Source organism: Anopheles maculipalpis, chromosome 3RL (genome assembly GCF_943734695.1).
Source record: "Anopheles maculipalpis chromosome 3RL, idAnoMacuDA_375_x, whole genome shotgun sequence".
NCBI classification, from domain to species: Eukaryota; Metazoa; Arthropoda; class Insecta; order Diptera; family Culicidae; genus Anopheles; species Anopheles maculipalpis.
In genome coordinates, this window is record NC_064872.1 from 29,700,454 (window position 1) to 29,725,373 (window position 24,920).

At 43.4% G+C, this 24,920-nt stretch overlaps 2 protein-coding genes across 2 annotated transcripts in view; one reads left to right on the plus strand and one right to left on the minus strand.

Annotated features, from left to right (window-relative positions):
- The window catches only part of LOC126565520 (transmembrane protein 242), a 479,972-nt gene extending 458,679 nt beyond the window's left edge, over positions 1-21,293 (minus strand). Inside the window, exon 1 of the mRNA XM_050222705.1 lies at positions 21,288-21,293. Coding sequence (XP_050078662.1) covers position 21,288 — 1 coding nt within the window. The 5' untranslated portion in view covers positions 21,289-21,293. The remainder of the gene's footprint in view (positions 1-21,287) is intronic.
- Positions 1-24,920, plus strand: part of LOC126565848 (T-box protein H15-like) — a 50,525-nt gene that overhangs the window by 5,906 nt on the left and 19,699 nt on the right. Inside the window, exons 2-3 of the mRNA XM_050223057.1 lie at positions 1,403-1,593; positions 1,680-1,810. Of these exons, the coding sequence (XP_050079014.1) occupies positions 1,403-1,593; positions 1,680-1,810 (322 nt within the window). The remainder of the gene's footprint in view (positions 1-1,402; positions 1,594-1,679; positions 1,811-24,920) is intronic.

Here is a 24,920-nt window from a genome sequence, read left to right on the forward strand (position 1 = left end):
TTGCGAAAAAATTACCTTCTTTTTCGTCTGTTTTTGTTGATGTTAAAATCTTACTGAAAGGTCTATGATAATTTTTGGATGATAGACAAGAGGCTGTAGAGCTTCATTTGTGAAAAAACTGTGCAATTACTGTCCATCCTAAGACATTGTCCTTTATTTCAGTCCATTATTCAAACATCAAAGTGGCACAGCGTTCGTCTGGTGCACCGTACCCTTTCGGCATTCAACTCAACAAATCCAAACCCATAATAGTACAAGTAATGGAATTATAAATCTCCTCGTAAACCATGTTTTGCGTTACATTTATTGCCCAACAGTTAGCCAATCATCACAAACTGCTTCATTCTTTTAGTGTACCAGCATATCCGCTATGTTTTTTTTTCTCTAAAAATGGGAAAAACAAGCAAAACATGCCCATTTTTATTCAATTAAGAGATGACACGATTTTCAGCAATAACCTACAAAAAATCTGTTATCTTTTTGCACTACTGATGGTGAAGAGAGTAAGAGAGCAAATAACAGCAACAAATCTCTCGTCAAGCATGGAACGTTTGCATAAATACATTTTTGCCGGACAAAAACACACGGCGCACAGTTGGCCACAGTCGCGGGCCATGGTGGCGATGAATATTTTGATGAGCAAACCGGTTCGCTTCGGTCGGCGGTGTGCTTGTTAAGCGCATGTTGATTTTATTTATGTTTTTTTTGTGTATTTTTAACCCGTTCGTTCAAAATGTTTGCTAAATGTCTCTATTGTTATCTACCAGCCCAGGGTTTTTCGTGTGTGTGTGTGTGTGTGTGGGAGTGGGTCTGAGTGGGAAAATGAATGTGGAAAGCTCTATCGAAAGCTTCGGGAGCCAAACATGCTACAAGGCTCCCGATTTTCCTCACTCGTTTGTGATTTTTCTGACCTCGCGCGATTCATCCCGGGAAGAATGAAAATGCAAAACCACGCAACCGGGTTTGGGGTGTATTTTGTTTTTTATTGTTTCACGCCTAATTTAATGTATTTCATTTCCATTGCATACACGGTTTCGGGGCGGTGTATCCTTGCATTGTATGCTTCACCGCCCTGCCGGGCGCGATGATTTCAGGGTGCGTTTTTTTTTTGCTCTCTTTTTGGTTGTGAGCGTAATTGGAATTAATTTATGCGTATTAATGTTTGATTTATTAAACAAGCCGTAATCGTGGTGTTAATGGAATATTTAATTAGCTGCAACATAGAACACACCGCTGTGTGTGTGTGTGTGTGTGTGTTTTTTGCTGCCCTTTTAATGTGGCGTAGGGATGCGCGAGCGGATAAAATGGGTGAACGCTTGATGATAATTTAAAATAATGTGCTTTAATAATTGTCTGCAATGTTTTAATCTTTGCCCTCTCCCACCCTCTCTCTGCCCAACAGGGTCACAAAACTCGTCCGTCGATCGACTGTCCGAGGCAGACGATGAGGTGGACGTGGATGTGGAAGAATGCAGCGATTCCGAGGAACCCAAGTCCTCCGACAGTGGCCGTGTGACTCACTCGCGCACGACCGAAACACCGAACAGTATATCCGTGTCGGACGAGGAACGACTTTCACCGGAACCAGCGCAAGTAAGCAATGCAATGCGATGGCTTTATAGCTGCAGCTTCGTCCTCCAGTCTAATGGTTCTCCCATTACGATCCTCACGTACCTTAGAAACGGCCCACCATCGTAGGGTCCTGCAATTCGGATGACTTGCGACCGGTTCAGTGTCACCTGGAGACGAAGGAACTTTGGGACAAGTTCAACGAGCTTGGCACGGAAATGATCATCACCAAGACGGGAAGGTAGGTGCAATTGGGGGATGGGCTTCCACCAAGCAAACGATTGACCGAGCTAATCGTTATCGAAGCGCAGCAATCGGAAGTGTCAGAATTAGGAGTCATTTTCCGGGTGGGATTAAGGGCTATAAATCATTAGGTTCAAATTTTGTTTCGGTGCCTTTTTTTTCATGAGACGGTTGGGAGTTTTTCCGGTCCGGGAAACATGAAGTCTTGTGCGGGAGAAAGTGAGTGGGGTCCGGAAGTGAGAAAAAAAGCGTAAGCTTGGTAAAAGCTACAGCTACGAATTGGTCATTAGACAGTATTATTAGGAGTGGAATTAGTTGCATACATGGCCGGATTATGTTGCGGAGCGTCTGCAGCAGATGGCTTTTTCCTATGGTTGGATAGTAAGCGCTATCAAGCTTAGGTCCGGTTAGCAATGAGGGTTTTTTTTCTGGAAGCGATTATAGTAATTATGAAAGTGGTTGAGGCGATGTAATTTTGTTCTTGACAAATTAATCTTTTCTGCTGCTTGGGAGGTTTGTAATGCTAACTATTTGAATGGAAATCTTCTTTTTGTTTTGTTTAAGCTTAAACTTTGGAGATTCTTCAAAATCCTTTGTATGAGTTCTGATGGTAGAAATTTCTTTTTCCAACAATCTGTTTAGATGAGAGTTCAACACAGCAGTAATTTTATGAGTTAAACGCCCATTCTACTAAGAAATTCCATCACGAATAATTGAGATGTTTAAATGTCTTTTCTTTTCTAAGAAAAACGCACATTTTTACAACTAAATTCAATGCTCGTTATGGCCTGAACTTTCAAACGAAACTTCAGCTCCAGGAGTACATCTCTCATTCTTCACAATTCTATTCGTTTTGTGCTAATTTGTAGCAAACTCACCGTCAGCTGCCACCCATTCTGGTGCACAAACGCAGCGCACAAGACTAATGACTGACTGACTCGAAACCAGGGAAAACACTTTTCCCCATTCGGTAATTTGTTTTCAATTTGAAAATTTAATGCCTTGTTTTTCAGTTGCGATTTTCAATTACAACCCGCACGCCTGGCACAGGCATCAAGCTTTTGATTCATTCGTACGTGATGCGCTCGAGCCAGAGGTCCTGGGAATGGTTCCACATGGCCGTTTGCCTCCCGTCTGTTACACGATGATGATGGGTTTTTGGCGTCGGCAAGTTGACTGCATTGGCAACCGTCACCCTACCGTATTGGATGATTTAGCTCCACGTTTCAATGGATGGCCCTTTCCGTATCTAATGAAGCGCTGGTTGTTTTATTTTTCGGCGAAAGAAAAATGGTTCCAGCACAAACAAGGCGGATGGGAATGCGCTCCAATTGCCAAGCACACAACGAGCGCCGACGAAAATGTCACTCGAACTCCATGTTGCATGTTGGAGGGTGTGGGACCTGTGTGGACTTTGTTGCTGCAAAAGTTCTCTCAACGTTCCCATCCAGTGCAGTATGTCGTTTGTCAGTTTGAATAACTATACGTGCCTTAAAAAAAAGGTAAGGGTACTGCTGACATGCACACAGAAGGAAGATCATTCTTCATCAAATGTACTCCAGAAATATTTGGGGGAAGGATACACACAAATACACTCGAACACACCTTATTTTAACGTCTGTTTTTCGGTTCGTTCTTTCATACATTGTTTCAAATGACATCCGCGTTGGTCTCTCGCAGCAAGGGTGTTTCGATTCGGAATAGAAAATGGACGACTTTCTCGAGGGTGTAGTTAGGTTAGGTGTGATAAAGGAGCGACACTGTCTCTAACACATCGCACGTGATAATTTATGTAACGAACGCTTGGTACGGTAGCGCAGACCAATTTTCGATTGAATTTTGCTTGCGTTCACACGCCATCGCGCCATGATTGACTGGGCTCGGTTTGAGTGACATTAATGCTTAATGAGAATGGTGGCTGATGACGATGAAGTTCGCTTTTCAATTTACGCATCAACAGAACGGAATGGCGCCCCGATAAGCGCATGTAAACGTCTGCAATTAAACTGCCAACAGAGCTTTGCGATTCGTGTGTGTATGTGTAGGAGATTTCGTTAGCCTTCTGACCCATAAATTCGCGTAAAACCATTTCTTCGATTAGACACCAGACGTTAGAGAACGTGCGTGTCCTCTTTGTTGGAAGCTAATCGATGCACAGCAGTAGAGCAGAGTGTTTGTAAGCGAGTGAAATATTAATGGCACACGGAAGAAAAAGTGAAACTGTAGCTCGCTTGCAGAAGACCTAGCGCCATAAGGCTACATTCTCAGACCTGTCGACATGTTAACGTGGTGCAAGGAGCGTTAAACGTCATTGGCTTCATTACAAACAGAGACTTGGAAAAAGAAACCAAACCAAAGCTCGTAACATTCATCAGTCCAAGCGACACCACCAGTCCACCGCACTACAAAAATGGTAGTGTATAGCAACAATAAAACCCTCGGCACCGATGCGTTCTTTGCCACCCGCGGTGCACTTTAGGCTTCGGTCCTTAATTAGGCAAAAGGTGTTTATAATCGAAACCCGCGAACGGACCCACCCGTCCCGGTCCGTGGGACGACGGATTTGGATTTTAATTTACGCTCGCCCGGTCTCACCTCCGAACTACCGAAGTCCTGCCGTGTGGCCGTGATTGTTTCCCAGCGGCTTCCACCACGGTTTCTCTTTCCCTCGTTCACTGGCACATCGTAAAGGCATTATTTCAACTGGCTCGTTGCCGGGCCTGGCCCTCGTTCGCCCCGTGCGGTGGTGCAATAAAAAATTAATAAGATTACATTTATAACGCGTTCGCGTCGCCGAAGCCGTCGAAGGCCTGCCGCGGCCTGGGAATGGAGAGAAGCATTCCGACCTCAAGGTTTTGTCACCTGAAATTGCTGATAAGCTTCACGGATTTTTATGATGGTTGGGTAGTAAATTTAAATTTAATTAAACATCCACCACATCGCGCAGCACACCGGGCTGGCGGGATACAAACGACACAAGCCTTCCGTGCTGGAGATTTCTTGTGTGCCAGCGTTCCACGCTTGTTCTGACGCTGGTACGGGAGTTTGAGCTGCTATCGAATGCGCACCATTTGGCCACCGATACAGCGTTGGCATGCAAACACGATCACAAGGATCACGGGGATTAGGTTTTATCGAATAATTTATAGCCCCTAACAAGAATTAAAATCAAACTGAACAGCTCTAGCAGGTAAGCGCATTTGAATTAGTCAAAACGATTCTTTTCCGTCTCGCGAGACAAGGGTATTGATTTTGACCCTTATCGGTCGATCAGTTTAAAGATGGTTTGAATTATCGAAACAAGGGTTTAAATTGTGTAATTGTGTTGGTCTCACTTGTCACTTTCTTGATTAGAGTAAGGTGTGATTTAATGGTAAGCAGTTAATAAAGGTTACGCATGTGCTGTGCGTTTTGATCATGTGAGAACCTTTTATTTTCCTTGTTTTGTTTCATCGCATCAAAACAAAAAGTTTTATGATGATTTGATGGACGAAGAAAACAACTTACTTTGTTTTAATAATGACTAGGGTTCCTAGGGGATATAGGCACATCAAATATGTTCTTTAAGAATGTAGGAAAAAGTGTGTTTTGGAATTAAAACGTCACCATTGGCCTAACAAGAATCAAGAAGATATAGACAGAAATAAAAAATGGGAAGAGATGGAAGGCATTCCTATGATACTACAGATAGAATGCTCAATGGAAGGGATAAAGGTATACTAGAACACTTCTCTAACAACTTCTCAAGACAACATTGCATTATTCCAGGAAAAACGGAACCAGGTAAGCCAGGCATTTTTCATAAAATATTTCACTTGCTTGTTTAACAAGCGATTTGCAATTAAAACTGTTCCAAAAAATTAATTTCATTAAAATTTCAACTTAGAGAGTCAATCAACGTTACCTTTCTTACCCCCAACAATAACGGTTTCAATCTTATTTTATAGTTTACTCATCCTACTAGCTGCACAGTGAAAAGAGCGCTTCAGTTTGCACATTTGCATCCACTGATGAAAGCTTCTCACATCCCCCACTTTATCACCCATTTCAATATTAATCGATATTTTATCGATCGCGATAGCTTTCGCCTCTTGCATCGCATAGACAGATAATCAATCGCACACTTTGTTCGGATCCACATTAATACGACAATGCGGTTTCGGTTTCCGTATCGGTCGTCGTCTAGCTTCCTAATGCCGTACTACCCTCGACGGACCGAGCTAATGCTCACTCGGTATCGTTAGACACAAGTTTTTATGACTCCCTCGCGAATTCCCGCCTTTCCCCCGACAAAAAAAAACCAACGGGGCGTCTTTTTCGCGTACGCCAAAAGTTCCATCCCGAGCGGCGCGCACGAGCAGAAGCTCGGAGACGCAAACGCTCGGCCCGCATAACGAACATGGGAGCTTGATTTATGGTCCATGGACACCGGCCATTATCTGTGGGTCCCGGTGTATCTTGTGTGTTTGGTAGGTGGTATCGCCGGTGTACCACACCAACGCAACGCGTTGTCTTTCGCTCCGTCTCTCTCTGTATTCATGTTGAATCCCGCTTACGCTCATACATAAAACATACATCGCGGCGAGTCCCGTGTTCGATGGGTCCCTCGACACCCTCGATTGTACGAGGAAGGGGGCTCGGCTGTAAGAAGCAGGAACGCGCGTTTTATCGTGGTTTAATTAATTGAGATTAGTTTACTGTCGCCGAAATGAATCCGATCCACGATAAGCTTCCAAACGATGGTGTCTACAATGTTCAACCCTCCCGAAAGCGAGCACGATGGGGAACGATGGGAGACGATTTCCGTTGTCTACATTTTTGGTCCGGGTCCGGTTACAATGTTGGACAGCGCGAAGTATGCATGTAGACAACCACCTCCAAGCCGTTCCGAGTCGTGCCGGCAGCAATCGGTCCGGTGGGAGTCGAAGCCGGAAAAATTATGCTGATTGAATTGTTGGTCCATAAAATGAGCAGCTGGTTGATCGGATTTTGGAGTTGCGCAGAAAAGGTGTCCCATAAACGGGAATGGCGCCTGGGACTGCATCCTTTTCGGAGCAGGCTTGGGGAGAACCTTTGCCGGGTTGGTTGAGGGACGGGATCGTTTAGCAAAAAAACGGTGAAGATTAGCGCTGCAATCGAACTTTGCGCTCGAAGTGATCGAGGAAAGGAAGGAATAAGACATTATCCTTTAAATGAAGCCATTCCAGAGCCATGGTTCGTCCAGTAGCGGTGACGTTTGTGGGCCGCTTGGCAGCCATTCGACGAATCGATCGTAAATTAATTCAATTGCAGTAGGCTTATTGGGTCGAACGGTGTATGCGGTTTTTTGGACGATGGCGCATTTTCGTCCATGATTATGATCAGCACAAGCAACTACCGAACGACAAACCACACACGATTCAGCTCCCGGGAGAGTAAAGTGAATGTGCTGACGAAGAAGAAGGAAAATAAAACCTCTACTTCGACATTGATGTCTGCTTATGAGGCTTTTTATGCAAACGACGCATTCAGTCGATCGTGCTTTGGACTGGACTTGGGTAAAACTTGTGCCCGGTTATACCTGCTGCAGCTGACACAAAAGCAATTTGGCGTAAAGATTTAGGAGCTGATTGCTTTACGATCGACTCCCGCGCGATCGATTGATTGGGAGGGTTTTTGAATGCTGCGACATTAGATGCCATTAAGTAGTGTCGGATCATTTCCTGTGCTCAGTATGGTTCGAGACAAATTAGCAGCAGTTTATTGCTTTATTTAAAGGTGATGTGGTGATCGTTAGAGCCCCAGCCGTGTCTTTTATTGCGGGGTGGGAAATCCCTGTAAAGTTCAGAAGCGAGAATCGTCGGTTTTGGCACTTCTATTGCTTATATTTTGGTTTTACTGTGATGTTCTACATTGATTTAAGTTTCTTTATAATTTTTGAACAGCATAAACAAAACTTCAAAGAAGCTAAGAGAATGATATCAAGTGGTATCTACTGTTTGCTGCTCTTCACTCCTAGCAAAAGGGCAGCAAAAGCTCATCACTGATGGCTACACATCAATCTTCGTCCTCGAAGGCTCGAAGACAGCTTAATTAACACCCTTTTTGTGCGGCCTGCCGCATGAATAGAGCAGCCCAAGAACGAACATTTTGAGCTTGAAATTTGTTCAATCCATACCGTGAATCATTCGTCGAGCCCTTGACCCAAGGGCTATCCGCTCATCAATTACTGTGCGCCATCACCTACAGCAGGACAACGGTCCGTCTGTCCGTTGAGCCCTTAAGCTATTCCGAAGAACAAATTCTTCGCCACGAAAAAAGAAACCTGTCTGCGTTGCTTTATGTTTGTTTCCTCGAATCGATTTCTCTTCCAAAAGCCGAACCGATGACTATTGGATAATCGTTTCCAATAAGCTGTCGATGAAAGTGTGAAAAATCGTAGCCCCTAATCGTTAGTGTCACAGCTTTGGTGGAAGCTTTGTTTCTGGAGGCTACTCCAGGCAGCCCACCTGTGCTATGCGTTGATTTCGCTCGTATGTGGTGTTACGCCGTGCTGTGGTGCTGATGCTGCTGATGCTTTTCTTGCTTACCGAAGACAAAGCATAAATTATGCAAATTCACCAGTCACACTGTCGATCGATCGATCCGTGCGTCCATCGATCGTTCTTCGCGTTCAACGGTTTTCGGTTCGAGGGTGGTACAGTGTGTTTGGTTTGTTTGTTTTGTTGTGGTTTTGTCTGGATTTATCGAATAAAAACCGAGCGAGCTGAAAACCAAGCGAAAAGGCGCTCATTATCTGATTAATTTGTAAATTCATTAATTTTCCATATCTCCCCGTGCCGATCGTAACGGCCTGTGGTCCGGGGTGACAGCTCTCAGTGGTGTCATTTCCATTTCCCACTGGAAACGTCGAACGTACGGACGTATTTGGTACGGATTGATCGCACGCCATAGCTGAAAGCTGATACTTCCCTTCCTCGGCTCCGAGCACCGAGCAAACGGGGGAAGAAAAATCGTCTTTTGAACGAGTGTTGACAAAGTGTTGATCGAGTAACGATCGAATACATAAGCTCGGCACATTTCGCTCCCATCCTTCCGTTACGTTCGCTCTGGGGTGGATCGAGTGGATTAAGAACTGGAGAACCTGTTCGTCATAAATTACGACCCCGTTGTCAACGTGGCTATGCAACGTGTCAGCGGGCAGCGTACTTGGCTGGTAGATGGCTTGGTACGGTGACACCCGCTGTTACAGTCTGGTGAGGGGTTTTGTGCTCGACTCGGCAACAATCCTGCACAGTTTGCTGCGACTCACATCCTTTGACCCTGAACAATGGGTCCTGTTGGACTAGACCAGTCGGTTGACAACAGCTTTACACATACTTTGTTGTGGTTGTAATGCAGTCAACGTTTCAGTGCTCATGGTGGGAGGGTTCTTGGAGGACACTTTTATTCTTGTGCCAGTTCTTATTGAAATAACTGTTTGAGCTATTGATGGTGGTATTATGCTGGTATTTAGGTATCTTGAGACATTTATAATCATTGGAAAAAAGCATTTTCCATGCTATTTAATGTCTAAGAAAAGTTGTTCTTGTTTTTAGTGAGGTTTTGAAAGTTTGACTAAAAGTCTACTGTATCTGACTGTTGCCGAAGTTGGAGTTGAACATTTTGAACAAGAAATTTGGCCTGAATTCATAGCTCTCAGTCTAAATCCTATCAATTGAAGTCACAGTCATGATCGATGCAATGTTGGACGAGCTTCTGCTGCTTTTGTTCCTACTTATTAAGATACAAAGCGATGGAAGTCTTCGGATTTAGATTGGCGCAACACTATTGTTGAGCAGTGTCTTGGATGGTTTTGAAAATCAGGACATTAACTTTGCGTTGCAAAATATTATTCTGTCTACATTGTCCATCTTTTCCAGGATCTAGGTGGTCATAAAGAGTTGACAGAGTGAATTTAACTAAATGATCTTTAGATTCGAAGGAGCTTTGAACCATCGGACAAGCTGACAACTATCAAGTCACGCCATAATATAGTAAATTCATGTATTTTTCTTTGAAGTTTTTCCAACATTACTTGTGCCTACCTTCCAAGCGCTTTACTGTGTCATTTTCCCCCCAATCATCCATACAGATTTTAACCCTTTTTCCGGTAACCATGAAAAGTATGAACCGTTTTTCCATTTCGTCCATGCACCCCGACCAATGCCACATCACACATATACATACACGAAGCAATGGGCACAATTAGAGCATTATCGTTATTTATCGCACATAATCACCTTTCAGGGGGGGAGGGGGAGGGGGGATAGAATTGTCAACGGCAAAAAGTTGCCAACCGTGCTCGAATGAGCACACCCCCTTCTAGCAAGTGTGCATGTAGCTGCTGTTGAACGCCTTTGTTCGTAGCCCGTCAACGCGTCCATGAGCAAATAAATTACGAAAATTCAACACCACCTTCTCCAGCGGTTTCTGCCACGTCAACCGGTTTAAGTTTACTTTATGTTGGGTTGTTTTTTTTTTTTCGTTGCTGTATTCTGTTGTTGCTGATGAACTCTACTCCCCGGTAAAGCGTGTTGATTATTCTTACAGCTTTCTCCCGTATGCAGCCCTGCCAGGTAGGTCTGTCCCCGTCAGCGCTAAGGGACAAGTGACATGAAACGTGTTCGGAAAATTATGTGAAGAGAATGAAAAAAAAAGCGAGAAACAACTTACCATTCATTCCTTGTCACCAAATGGCGGTACAGTTGACAAAGTTGTGGAGTTTTTTTTTTTTGCACGATTGCCAGGTGATTTAGATTTTAGGCCAGACAGAGCAAATGTGTCTCACCGTTTGATAGCGCTGTGGGTCGGGGGAAGCAGAGGGGAATATGAAAATTTTCCAACAACATGCGAATCGATCATTAGCAGGTATTCACTCAAATGCGGGCAACATTCATTGCATCGTCTTTGAACAGTTTGGACCGTTCATGGCTGGCAGTATCCGAAGGGCTTCCCCGTGAACCCTTTTTTCCGTCCGTCAAAAGGCCGGAATTGAAAGTGTTTCTTTTTATTTTCGCCGAGAAGAAGACTGTGTATGGATTCGGACATTACCAATGAAGAAAGCAAATAAAACACACCGTCGTGGAACGTCCACACCTGGACTTCCCGCACCAGGACCACCGACGGTGAAGCTTGTTGATTCGGTGTCGATTCGAGGCCACGCAGGTCGGCAAGGTTGCAGCACCTTAGCCAGGAGGTCAAATTAAGTCATTTGCGAGACACGACCTGAAACTGGAGCGCGAAATCGTCAACGTCAGCCTTTGAAGCCAGCAACTACTGACGGATGGATTTTGTTTTTGGGGGCATCTCAGATGTCAAATCCTTCCCAACGACTGGTAGGACCCCTTCGAACGCAAAATCGCAATCAGCAGAAGTTGTATGACATACAGCGTGCAATACAGAACAGCAACAAACTTTGAAGAGAAACAAATCCACCCCCAATGGTATACCTTTTTCAGGTTTTTTTTTTTTTTTTTTTTTTTGGAAGGTCGCTCGGTACACCGGCTAACGCACGACACATGGATAAGATTAATCACCGCCGCGAGTGGCGAGGTTTATTCTCATCATAAATAAACATCTACTTAAATCCTTTTCTTAGGCGTTTGGGTGTACGAAGGGTCGAACAGGGGCCATTATTTGCGGGTGCGCAAGGATCGACTGTCCTCTTGTTGTGTATGTGTGTGTGTGGGTATATGGGCATTGGAGCCCCCACAGGCTTCTATGGACGGTAAAGAATAATGACTATTTTGACGTTTCAATATAGACACACAAATATAAGAATAACGATGCTCATTTGTTACGCTTCACCGTGCTGCCCACTGTCGCCCGTGTGGTTGGAGAATTTCTTCTGTTTGGACAGCGTAAGCGCATTGTTGTTCACAACTTTCCTGGGTGGTTGTTACAAAACACGAAGTTACCTTCTTTAGAACGGCTGAAGAAGAAATTGCTTAGAATTGAGGATGTTGTTTAACTTATTAAAATATTTAAAAAATTGGAATTACATTGAATATCTCTAAAGCTAAATTCATATGGTTAGAGATAATAAGTCAATGACGAAAAAAAGTTGGATAATAGCTACATGATTGAAAACTAAAATACTATTTTTCTAACTCAGATCCAACGAGCTTATATACTTCTTAATCTGTCGTGTCTGGAAGGTTCCATTTGATGTTAAGGATCGATAAAGCTTACCAAACGAGAGGTCTAAAGCTTTCATTCCCGTGCATATCGAAAGTGAAAGAAAAGGGCACTGTTATAAGCGGGTTTCTTTAAACATTTCCTCTTCTATTGCTTACAGAAATTTAGAATTTTTAGACATCTTTCGTCTTTTAAGAATCCAATTTCTTCTCAGGACAATTTTTTTAAAAGTACACATGAAGCTGCTCAACAAAAATGTTATTCTTTTCATGAGATGTATCAACAATAAACTGATAAATCCATTCCTACATTCTTTCTCTGGGGATATTTGTCGTATGATATCATCCACACAATCGATCGCGTACGATCATTCCGGTGTTTCCATGGAGACAAATGCCCGCTTTCGAATGCAGTAGTAGCGGGTGTATAATCGTATTATCCTGCATTTTTGGGACGTTTTCAATTAATTATTGTTTGGAATGTTAATTTTCCTTTCCACCTCCACAATGATTCAGAATCGATCCGTACCTACAGCTAAGAACTTACAATGTGGGTTCTGAGCATTTGTGTGTGTGTGTGTGTGCGGAAGATGCTCAAACACCTTCTGGCCCCCGGGGATTTAGACGAGAAGCAGCAACGTATAAGCGAAGTACGAGCCTTGATTGTACGGTATGGTGTGCTGCATAGCTGGGAAGCTGGAAGGGACAGACCACGGGTCGAGAATGGCCATTTGTAGCATTATTTTTATGGCCAGCCAACAAACAGCTTGGTGCGCGCAGCAGGACCAGACCAATGGACGCATGCTGAGGTCCTGCTAGTGTCTGGCTGTGGGACACAGAGGGATAAATATTGTCACCTCGGTTTGACACCCGTCGGGAGGAGGCAGCAGCAACCTTGGGCCCCGTAGGTGTGAATGTGCCGTCCTGTCTAGACGGGAAGAGTTGAGAGCGGTTTGTCCCAGCACACCCGGTGATGACGGTGCGAGTGAAATCGAGCTCAATAAACAAATATGAAAAGTTGCATGAACGGGCAGAAAAAATGTACTCAAATTTATCACGCTTGTTCGAAACCATGCACCGAGCGAGCTAGAAGCCGCTTTAAGCCCTCGCGCTATGGTGGGCTTCTTCGCGTCTCTTCCCTTTCTGCGGAGACACAAGACGCGTGAAGAAGTGAAGTTTCCGTGCCAACAAGTGTTGAAAGACAAACGTGGCCACCCACAGCCCCGTGTGGCAGCGCGAGCCAGGGTTGCGGACCACCGAAGAGTGCACCCCGACCCGAGCGGAATTCGATTCGGTCTCACACTTTTAAAGAGTGTTTTGAAAAATTAGCTAAAATTAGAGGTCAAAATTATGGGTTTCGGTTGTTTTTCGTTTTGTTTTCCCTCTCTCTCTATCTCCCTCGCTACCCAATTTCTCTGCTGGACCTAAGAGCTCAGACTCTTTCTCTATGTGCTTTCGATCAGTGCGTTCGGGATAGAACCATTTTCGGGATTTCGATTCGATCGAGTGATGACTGACAGACAGAGGACAGAGTATCAGCACCAATCAGGGTGTTCCTGGAACGGATCCGAAATGCGGTACTGAAACCAACACTCAAAACTCCTCAAATGCCTGCCCCGGGGGACGTTTCGGGAGACGAGGAGGAAGAAGAAAAAAAAAACGGACTGAAAAAATCACCAAACCCATAGGGCAAAAAGTGTTTGCCATGGCCGAAAACGGTGATTAGTAGTCGTTTCGTTTTGACGGCTTCGGGAAGTGTTAGAAAAGTGTTTGGGATGGCGTTTCGATTGCGGGACACTTCCCGCACTACGTCCCCTTCTCCTGGGTCACTTTATTATCATCAATTTCCGCTCCCGTGACTGACTTGTTGCGTGAGTTTTCAAGGCACGCAGTTAAGACATTTCCATCATTAGCGGGATAATAATATAATCTTGCCGGAGCACACACACCAGACAGTGGATTCTTACGCTTTTGGGCGTCTATGAGTGGAATTTTCAAGGCGTCTAAGGAAGATTACTGAGCTAGACGTAACTTTTTGCTGGTGCTCGACCAAGGTCGTATTTGACGCACGGAACATCTTTTGACACAACCTGGGTGAAGATGAAGGGTTAGCTGTTCATGATGTGTTAAAGGCATTAGGAGAGAGTTGTTTAGTAATTTTAGCTTCAAAGTGGGTGGTTTAAGCCGAGTTATGCAATATATTTTTCAATGTTATCAAAACAACATTCTACGAGTATAAGACAACTTTAAGGGAAATTCAAATGAAGAGAATGCCTAAAATTCCGTAAAATCTTGTAAGTATTATTTTTAATCTTGCATTCGTGCTACCTTCAAAGCTAGTTTATAAACTTTTTCCTTCAGATGCAGAACACATCTTGAACTGAAAACTCATTCTAAATGAAATTCATTTAGTTTATTGAATTAAATTAACATTGGATATTTTAAGGACCAAAATGACCCTCCGATCTGCTGCTCAAAAATTAAAAGAATGTGCATTGAGAAGTAGGCAAACTGAAAAAAAAGAACATGTGTCCAGCCAATGAGCATATCCGTTAAGCAGTATGTTGCAATCATTTGTAAGCTTCAGAACGATTCGAAAACATTGCAATGCGTCATTAACCCTTAAAAGTGACGACCGGATCGCATCGGACGACCGATTTACACACTTCACGATACCTGCTGCATAACAAACTATTCCTTCGGTTTGAATTTACAAAGTCGTTCATCATTCTCATCTTCACTGCACCCAAGCGGTTCGTACTTGGACGAAATAACTTCATCAACGCGACCCACCAATTCATTACGAAGCGCCCTTCAATAGTTTCTCCGTCAGCTATTTTGGAAAAAAAGCCGGAAAAAGACGAAAAACAACACGAGCGTATCATAACATTCTTTCCATTCCGCAGTGGATGCACGGGAGACGGGACAAACGAAACCAACACCAAAACAGAGCCAAGAAAACGTCCTTCGAGGACGCAGAAGCCGCTTGTACGTATGTGGGAACATGCATTTTTGTGCGTTGCCAAGCCACACGCTCAACCAACACCTTGAAGTGCGCGGTTCCTCCGTAGTGTTGGGCATACCTTAAAGGTCGTAATTAATTTACAATGCACCTATCACACTATCATCAACCGCGGAACCACGCCGATACGGCTCGGTTGCGCGCGACTGTGCAGAGAACGGTGCGGGATGATGATTCCGGTGCACCGTTGGTGGACCATCGTCATCAGCAATCGTCGCGTACGCATGGATGCGATTAACGTACGCATATTTTTCATTTTATGCGTGTTTTCGGTTTTTATGGCACACAGTGGATATTATTAGCGCACCAATTTTTTTTGTTGTTGTAGTTGCTGCTCCTTGTCCTTATCCGTGTGGAATGATGATCGGCAGAGCGCGATCCAATTGTTCCGACCCCGGCAGCAGTTTAACATAGTTCGGAGTTGTAAAAATTTGTTCCATTTCAATTTTTATATACTGTGCACAAAGTGTCGCTCTGATGAAAAAGGGAACAGAAACACGAACCAAAACGATCGTTATCGAGGACCTTAATAAATGTAAATGTAGCAAACGGAAGGAAATCGGGCACAAAAGAAGGAGGAATTACGTGTTTCTTTTTTGTGCTGTCCTGTGCGTCGTGTTTTGTAAAGCCCTTGTTTTACCACGAGCATCTCAGTTTTACACCTCCTGACTCGTATAATCCCAATGCTTACAGGGAGGTCAACGCAACCACTCGCGATTCGTCACAGGACAGGTGAGTTTTGGGAAGCATCTGGGACAAATTCGTCGTTGGCCGACCTCTAAACCTTAAACTGACGTACCGAAAAACAATACTTCTTCAAACGCCAAAAGACTCACAAGAAGGACTCTACAAAAATATTGAATTTAGGCTAGTTTTTATCTGCCTCAGACTGAAATCCTCAGATCATCTCTAGACTTGAAAATTGGCGTACGAATCATCTACGAACTATGGTGGTCTTAAAGCAAATACTTGAGACTCTCGCAAATCGTTAGCTTTCAGTTGCTACTTCCATGGGCTTATGTAATGATTCGATAATGTCCTACGGTAAATTTTAGCCCAAAATATCCTATAAGGTTATGGAGATCGTGACGGCATCTGTTTGTCAGATTCTTCGGATTAAAGCGCCGCTCACTCATTCGCTACCTTGTCGGACATCACCTTGTGGTAAGAGAGAAAAAGTAAACTTGAGTAGTGGTGAGGAGTTAGTGAGGACAGCAATCGGATCACAGCACATATCCTCGTGAGAAAGAATAGGATTCAGCCTCATCTAAGTAATGCGATCTAAGTAAGCCGATCTATGAAAAATAGGATGAGCGATCGGATGCGCCGATCGCTCGCCACTTATCAAGCGACAACGGACGGAAAAGGACAACAATAAAGTAGGAGAACAGAAATACTTCAAGTTACTACTGATGCCAATAATTAATCAAAAACGTATTCGTTTTCAAAACAATGTTTAACTTTTCCATTATCTTCTTCACCATTTGTACCAGCAGCCCTAAAATCTTAATCTTGAATAATCTTTGCAAAACAACCGAAGACCGACTGCATGCAAAAACAAGTGGCAAAATCCACTCATCCCGTTCCTGTGGGCGCTACCCTGCTTTGCGCTTCTTCAGCAGTGATGCAACTCTTTTTCTTCTCGCTCTTTTTGCCACCGTCCTGATGTCTAAAGGTGGCTAAACGATGATGGCATTTAATTAATATATTATTTATTATAACTAATTTATGTATTCCTTCGTCACCGTGCACGATGCAAACGAGATGCTGTTTTGCATGTGCATTCAGCTGTACCCGACCGGATCGTATGCTAACAGCGTGGAACGATACCATGAGTAGAGGATAGCGTGCATGATTATCGTGGTCGATGGCTTGGAGGATTGAAATTTATGATTTTTCAAAACGCAGTTTAAGAAAGTACGAAAGGAATGAGCCAAGAGTGCGAGAGGATGGCTCGTTTTGGTTGGGAATAGTGTGCGATTATTTACACCTTGTTGACGATTTCTTTAGACATTCTTCAGTCGACGTCTTTTGTAACCAAATCTACCAAACACCAACCGTCCGAGAAGCGGCATGTTCTCGAAGACGAAAACAAAACATCTTCTCTCCCTAACCGGATGCGTATGTAACATTCGAGTAGGTTTTTAATTTTCCGCACCATAAGCACCGCAAATCTATCCGCTCTTCTACACCTCCAGAACGACCGAAAGATTACTTTGTAACGACAGATGGTTTCAATTTTCCGCTGCTCGATATGGGGGTGGGACACCCCCCGATTGGATCGCTTTTCACGGTCCAGTGTCGTCGGAATTAACTCGTCATTAGAGCATCGGCTACTGGACGATGGCGTTGATGTCGATGGTTGTGGCCGAGGTTTGATTGAATCGTTTTTCCCACCTCCGGAAGGGTCGGTGAATTGCCCAGCCGGCCATTCTTCATTGCAAGATAAACTATCGAAACGGGGAAAGATTTTTAACGTTTATAGTGATTGTGTAGCGTGTGCGTGTGGTGGCAGCTGTTGCTTGGTCATGTTTGGAAAATTATCCATTCTATCAACCAGCTTCGGGTACCGCAGTCTCTAGTGCCACCAGAGACGGGCAAGGTGCAAAGCTGAAAAATAGCTAGCAAATTATACAATTTGATGTAGTTTATCGATAGCCGGTGGTAGAAAGATCTCGCTTAAACGATAGGACGCAATTGATCCTGTTCTCAATAATGGGTTTTTGTGCGCGAGATCAAACGCACGATCGTACCGATTCTTTCCCAGCCACACGCGAGTGACTGCAGTTGGAAATCAATAATTATGTTTAATCATAATCATTTGGGGTGAAGTAAATTGAAAACGGGTTTCGGTTTTGCTTCGGGTTGCGGTGCTTCATGGACAGAAATGCAATATCCGTTTTCGCCGTCGATAAAACACAACGTTGCAACGTTCGGTCGGAGCAGATAATTAGCCGGATGTTGCAATGTGTTAAATCGAGGGAAAACAGAACGTTCAATCGAATGGGAGAGAATTTGTTCGGGTGTGTGAAAGTGTGCGTAATGGTGTATGAAACTGCAGTAGTTATCGGAATGCAGATGGAGAAACCTGGCGGTAGTTTCTAGAGCATCTATGTAAGGGTTGTAGAGTGTTGTACCTTAACATTTCAGCTACTTAGTGGCCATTGTCCTTTGCTGGTGCTGGATAGAGAAAAGAAAAAAGCCGTTTGAGTTTCATAACTATTATGAAACTTATGAAACGTCTTCTCAAACGTCATGTAGTATTGCAAAGTCCAATATAAATTTGAAAAAACAGACCAAAGAAATAATATAAAATTAATACTCAATATATGAAGAAGAAAATCAGGTTTTATTAAAAAAAAACTTAAAAAAAGAGAAAACAGATTAGATGAACAGCCAACGTTTTATCCTGGTTGAGTAACGAAATAGGTAAATGAAATAATAGCAATTAGCAATAGCAAGCAAGCGACCAAAAAATGAGTATAAAACGTTATCCAATCGTAATCTTCAAAAACGGTCTCCAAAAAAGTCAGAAAAGTAACATTCTGTTAGAACATCTTCTTCCTGGTTTAACGATCTTCTAAATCACGCAGGCAATCGAATTTCTTACTAGACTTGCTGCTGATACCACGTAGTTGGATAGTCAGTCCTTTCTATGGGGGAACGATTCAGGTGAGATTAGAACCCCGGGCCTTCCGTGTGAAGATCGGCGTTGTTGTCGCCTAAACCACCAAACCATCCTAGACTCAGTTAGACATATGAATGTTAATAGTCTTTTACTCAAGGGACGTGAAAATAAGTCGTCCCTATTGACAAAATCGATGTAAATCCACCAAGTAAGGCACTACTAAGGCAAATTTGTAAATAAAAATATGCTTTAGTAGTTTTTATTAAGGAAATTTTGTGAAAAGGAATAGCAAGTAAAAGATTAAGTGAAACAAACAGCTTCCCTTGTTCATTAAATAAAGACACAAGAAGTTATCAAATTTATCAAACAGATAATTTGTATTCTAGAAAAAAATAAAACAAAACATGAGGTAAAAGCTAGCTTAAAGCTAAATTTTGTCTAGCAATAAAAGTTGAAATATTTATTGTAATGAAGCATATTGTTAGAAGACTGTTTTATGTTAACATTTCAAATTAATAAATTTTATTTGCTGAATGTGTCACCGTGCTTTTATTTTTAAAAAATACTCTAAAAACTACATTTTTAAGATAAGAGCACAGAAGCAGAAGCAGGATTAGAGATGAATATAGCAAACTACAATAAAATAAATTAGTATAAAAAACCATTGTTTTGAAAATCAAACAAGGTTAATTGTACCAGTTAACTAAATACTGAGTTTTTACTGCAATTTTCGTGTTTCTACCATGCAAATACACGGTTTTATAAGTTCTTTATTGCTGTACTACATTGGCTTTTCTCTTCATTAAACGTGTCCAACCAACCATCAACTGCAGTCCACCTTGTTTGCAACAGAAATCAATTGACACCGGCAAATATTCAAACACACTCACACAACATTGAACTACATGATCGCCAACAGAAACACAGAAACCACCCGGCACATAATAGCGGCTCGCTTAGTTGCTTATGCATACGAATAATTGAAAATTACCAGGCCAATTTACGTCGGCAATGGGCGCTCGTTTCCAATCCACCCTCTCTCTCTCCCTCCTTTCTCGCTCTCTCCCTCCATTACCCGGCAAACGAGGACCGCGAGTCTCAGAAACCAGTAATCCATCGCATCCAGCGAAGGGTATGGGCGTTTTCCTTCGTCATTGCACGGAGGCGAGCTGTGGTCGTGGTGTGGAGACGCCTCGCGACGGAAGATCGCATCCATCAAGAATCGGAAGTGCTGAGGTACAGGGTACAAAAGAGGTGCAGGTAAGAGCAGATAAAGATCAGCTCACTTTTCGCTACCATATCCGGCTCGATGCACATCCATCCATCCGTTCGTCCGTTCGTTTGGGGCGGCTCGATAATTTAACAACCTGCGAATGAACCTGAACAGCAATCGGTACCATGCACGTTGCACTTTACGCCGAATCATGGTGGTTTCGTTGCAGTACGAATCGTACCAAGCTTTTCTTTTTCGACACACACACACACACAAAAGCAAACAAAAGCAAACTGATCACAACACAGCTTTGTGGCGGCATTGGAGACTTTGGTGCAACACTGTTTTGTGCCAGTTTTGGCCGTAAATTGCACATTCTGCTCGAAGGCGGATTTTGTTGCGTTGTTTGCCGGAACAACAACGGGCAACAGGAAAGAAGGTGGCCCTTATGCAACAGCAGTGGCACGGTACGTTTTTTTTCGGAAGTCGAAACATTAAAGAATAAGATTGCGAAAAAGGTAGAAACGAAATTGAAATTAGCATAATTAGCTTCCGCCGGCCGGCGTTAGGTGTCATTTGTTCGCATTAGAGGACGACCCAGTGCCCATTTTGGGTGCGTTTCTTTTGGGTTCCGTTTGGCCCCGACGTGTAGTTCGGTGCATTCTGCTGCATTCTAACAGCGAAGCTTGCTCTTGAGTTGAGAAACTTAAATTAGGGACGCGTGTGCCTGCTGCAGAATAATGCAAAATTAGAATCTTGCCAATAGCGGCGGCTTTGGAGTTCTTCTTTTCTCAGCCAAAAAATAAGTTTCTCTCCAAGGGTCATGGCTAAGGGGTCAGCTCTAAATTAATAGCCGGTTGCCGGTAGTTAGGCTGACAAATGAGCGAACAGACACATGGATAGAAGGGAAGAAAAATCGACCATGTTGTGGTCGGTGTTTGATTTTACTTTCGGTGCTTGCGAATACGGTTTCAGAAAAGCTGAAGTTCAATGTACGCTGAAATTTTCCCCGCAAGAACTCGACGCACGACGTGTTACGTTGCTTCCTGCTTAGCTAAGCGTTAGAGCCAACCCAACACCACGAACGCCATCGAAGCGGCACATGAAAAATGTCAGCTGGTCGATGATTCGTGAGCATTAGCGGATGTCATCCGACCATTTCGGAAAGGTTTAGTTTGTTTTTGGCGTCCAGCGCAAACGGTTTTGCGCATTCATAGTCTTCATGGGACAGTGTAGCCTCATGATTAAAATATTAGCCAGACCATATAAATCATTGGACAGCTAGACACCCTCGAGGGAACTTCATGATTGGCTGAGAAATGAATGAGAGCCTCAGATTAACGGGTTGTGGTGATTTGAAATTCAACTCCACTGGAGCAAGCAAAGTTTTGCTGCTGCTTTTCGACATAACCTCTATTTCTCGGTCGACCATTTTGACAACCAACAAAAACGAGCTTTTGTTTTGAGAAATGAAGTTGGTGGTTTTGTACTTTTGCTAGCGAAAAATCCACATCTCACACTAACTCCCTAACTGAAGATCGCAAACTGTCAGCGTGTCAACGCAAACTTTTTGACCGAGCCACCACCATTTCGGTTTCACATACAGAATGAACTTGTTAAAATGTTTTATGAGATTTGTGCCTGAAATGCATCACCTGCTGCAGCTCCGTAATGTGTCGGGGTGGATTGTTCATAGGACGTTTGAACCACTCCAAACTCTCATAACTGTTGATCTTTTGGCTAGCAGCCAAAAGATCAAAACGCAGCACTACAACAAGATGGAGGTCGGTAACAATGTTGTCGCGACATGGACTCGTTCACATCGTGAAGTTCACGGCTGACCATGGTCGGAGTCGAAACAAAAAAATGGTAGCTACTTGTGTTGGGTTTAATTTGGTGTGTGTGTATGTTTGTCAGTTGTGATACCCGTTCCCAGCTCCGCTGGTCTTCCAGGGCTGGGTCGGTTTTTAATTGGAAGTCTTCGCCGCCGTCGTGGTTGGGTGGTGATTTGGTCAGCTTGTGATGAGATGAAATTGACTTACAAATTAGTAGCACCTGATGGTACGACTCTCCACTGTCCGTTTCAGCGTTTCTTGAAGCTGTCAAGACCCAATCAAGAGAGCGAGCGGGCGAGTTTCGTAGGAATTGTTTTCCTGTGGAATTGGAAGTCTCCGCCGCACCAGTTAATAAAGAAGCAGCTCGTTGCTTTGTTTGCGCAGGGCGAACTGTTGATGAGGTTGATAGCGAAAAAACCCCCGTTGCTGATGAGTGTCGCCCACTAATTATCGTGTTAATTGATTGTTTCAATTGAATCGCGTACTCTCACCTGGAATGGTGTTTATTGCTTGGAGCATGGAGCAAGGAGAAGTTTTCCATTTGCTTTTCCGGCTTCTGACGTGCAAATGTTGTCAAATTAACGGACTGAATGGTCTGGCGGTTTGTGACAAAACGAAGTAAAGCGTGGTCGAACACTTTGTTGACAGTACGACAAACAATTAAAGCGTACATTGGAGGCGTGAAAGAAAGCTTTGTAAAATCGAAAGGTTTTTCTCTTTGTTTGCATATGAAAATGTGAATGTTGCTTATGATCTCGGTAGCATAAGCACCAACAGAAATATTGACAAAAAATAAAACAAAAATGTTCATTGCACAAATATCAAAGTACGAAAAAAAAGCCCAGGTAGGAAATCAGGTCACAATGCATTCCACACATAATTATCATCATCATTACGAGTAATCACGCGCCAAGCGACGAACCTCGCACACAATCACCCAAAGCGTTCTGTTGTTTTTTCCTCCTACCTCAGCATGGGAAACGATAGCAATTCTGAGGCATAATAAGTGCAGCGCAAATAATGCATTTTGCAACAACAAATGCTACAACAACAAAAAAAAAAACCCTTCCCATCTACACTCACCCAGGCTAGAGCTCGCTCAACGCTCATCAAGCGGAGGGAAAGCTAAGGTGATAATTTTTATTCGATTAGCAGTACCTGCAGCACACCTTCGTACTGCTCGTTCGGTTTGTTCGCACCAAAAATCCGATGGAAATTAGGTGAAAAAGAGCATGAAAAAGTGAAGAAATGAGCCATCAATTTTTGTGCTTTCTTTAAAAATCCACTTGCGCGCAATTTACACCTTCTCCGTCTGCGAAGTACCGATGACGGTTTGCTTTATCGGCTACAGTGTCGGGTCTAATCAAAAACAAGCGAAGGGCCTGTTTGTACATGAGTGTAAATATTCATCGGTTTGTGTGTAACGGTGTTGGAAGGTGTGAGGAAGAAAATGACAAACGCAAATATGAGACCTGGCCCTTGAAATTGGTTATTAAGTTAGAATCTTTTGATTGGTTTTATAAAATGTCATTTTGTCCCTTTTTGTTTGTATTGTTTTAACTTTTTGAAGAACAAATCCGTTTAAGCCAAGTGGAAAATCGTCCTTGCCAAGTGGTGCGAATTATTTTAAAATTTAAAGAAATAAGTTTATTTGTTCTTTTCAGTATATCAGCGCCTAAACCTCAATTTTACCCTTTATCAAATGATGTGGTATTACAGTTTTGTTTATCACTGTACAGTATGTGTAGCGGGAAAAGTTAACACCACTACAACCATCCCAGCTGGGAGCACATTAATTGAGCCCCATTTCCTGCTCACCAATATTGCTACTCCAGTCTCCCAACTTCACCGATGCACGGCCAGTATATTCATCACTAAAGCATAAGGGTTCCCTTAATTTCCCTTGGACGACTTGCAGCTCGTCTATCATAACTTGCAGAATACTTTTCCGAAAGGGAGTGCGAGAGAGAGAGAGAGAGAGACTGAGCAAAGGGAAACCCTAAGCTTCTCTCTGTGTGTGTGTGTGAGCCAATACACCAGCCAACGGCTCTGCGAAACCGGGTGTTGGTGAAAATTAACACTGCAAATCATTATCGCGATCGGAAAGCTGTGAACAAGCGGCAAAACATGCTTCTGCTTCTGCCTGCATCGAAGCACGAGGTGTTTACTGTAATTTTTTGTTGTTGTGTGTTTCAAACTACCCGTCTTTTTTTTCTTTTCCTTTGCGTTTTCGCGTCTTGCTTCAAGTTCAGGTGGTAGAATATGGAACTTGTAGGGTTTGAAGGCAGGGATAAGTCTAGGAGGTGTGCCGGTTGGAGTAAAAAAAAAGTGTAACTACCGCATTGAAGCATGCGTTGAAGCCAGCGACTACAATAACCGTTGGAAGGGCACACACACACACACGCACACACGCTGCAAGTAAGTTCTAAAAACAGTCTGTTGCGTGTGTGCAACGGCCACCTCGACGGCTTCCTGTCCAGTGCACCACTTGCACCAAGAAAACCCCATGATAATGATGATGATGACGACGACGACGACGACGACGACGATGCACGGCAATGCGTCAGTAAGGTGTTGCAATGGATACGGGCACCCTCGGAGCACTCGGCGATTGGTGAGCACGGTTGGTGTGAAATTATTTCGCGATCACTAGTTCCGCACCTTCTAATCTACGGTCCTCCCGCCAGGGCGAAAGGGAACCATTCTCCCACCCTTTTGTCGCGCCTTTTGACACCTTTAAAGCAACCTGGCCGATGGTTCAGTTGAAAGAAGTAATTATTTTGATTAAGTTCTTCGCAAATGAAACGAATGAGCCGTACCAGGCTGGGTTTCGGAGGTATAGAGAGCGGTGGCGAAGAGGCAAGGGGAAAAGACGCAGCAAACACTTTGATTGATGACATAACTCTTGAGGCACTTGACACGGAGGTTGCCCAAGGGTGGCAGCGATGCTGGTGAAAATGTGTCAATTGCTAGATAATTGATGCGCATAATGTCATCCTTTTTTTTGTGTGTGAGTGTCGTGATTCAAGCAAAAGAATGGCAAGAAAATTAACGACACATAATGAAGATGAAGTACTTTTGGTAGACCTTTTTGTATTTGCATGTATTTGTTAATTTATTTATGCACCTTAATGTTGAAATTGTTTTTGTGCATTGAATTACAACATTTTTTATATAGTTCTTGCACATTCCTCCTATAAACTTCTTTAGTTCGTTCGTATGTATGTTATTTCAGTACCTAAATATACTAATT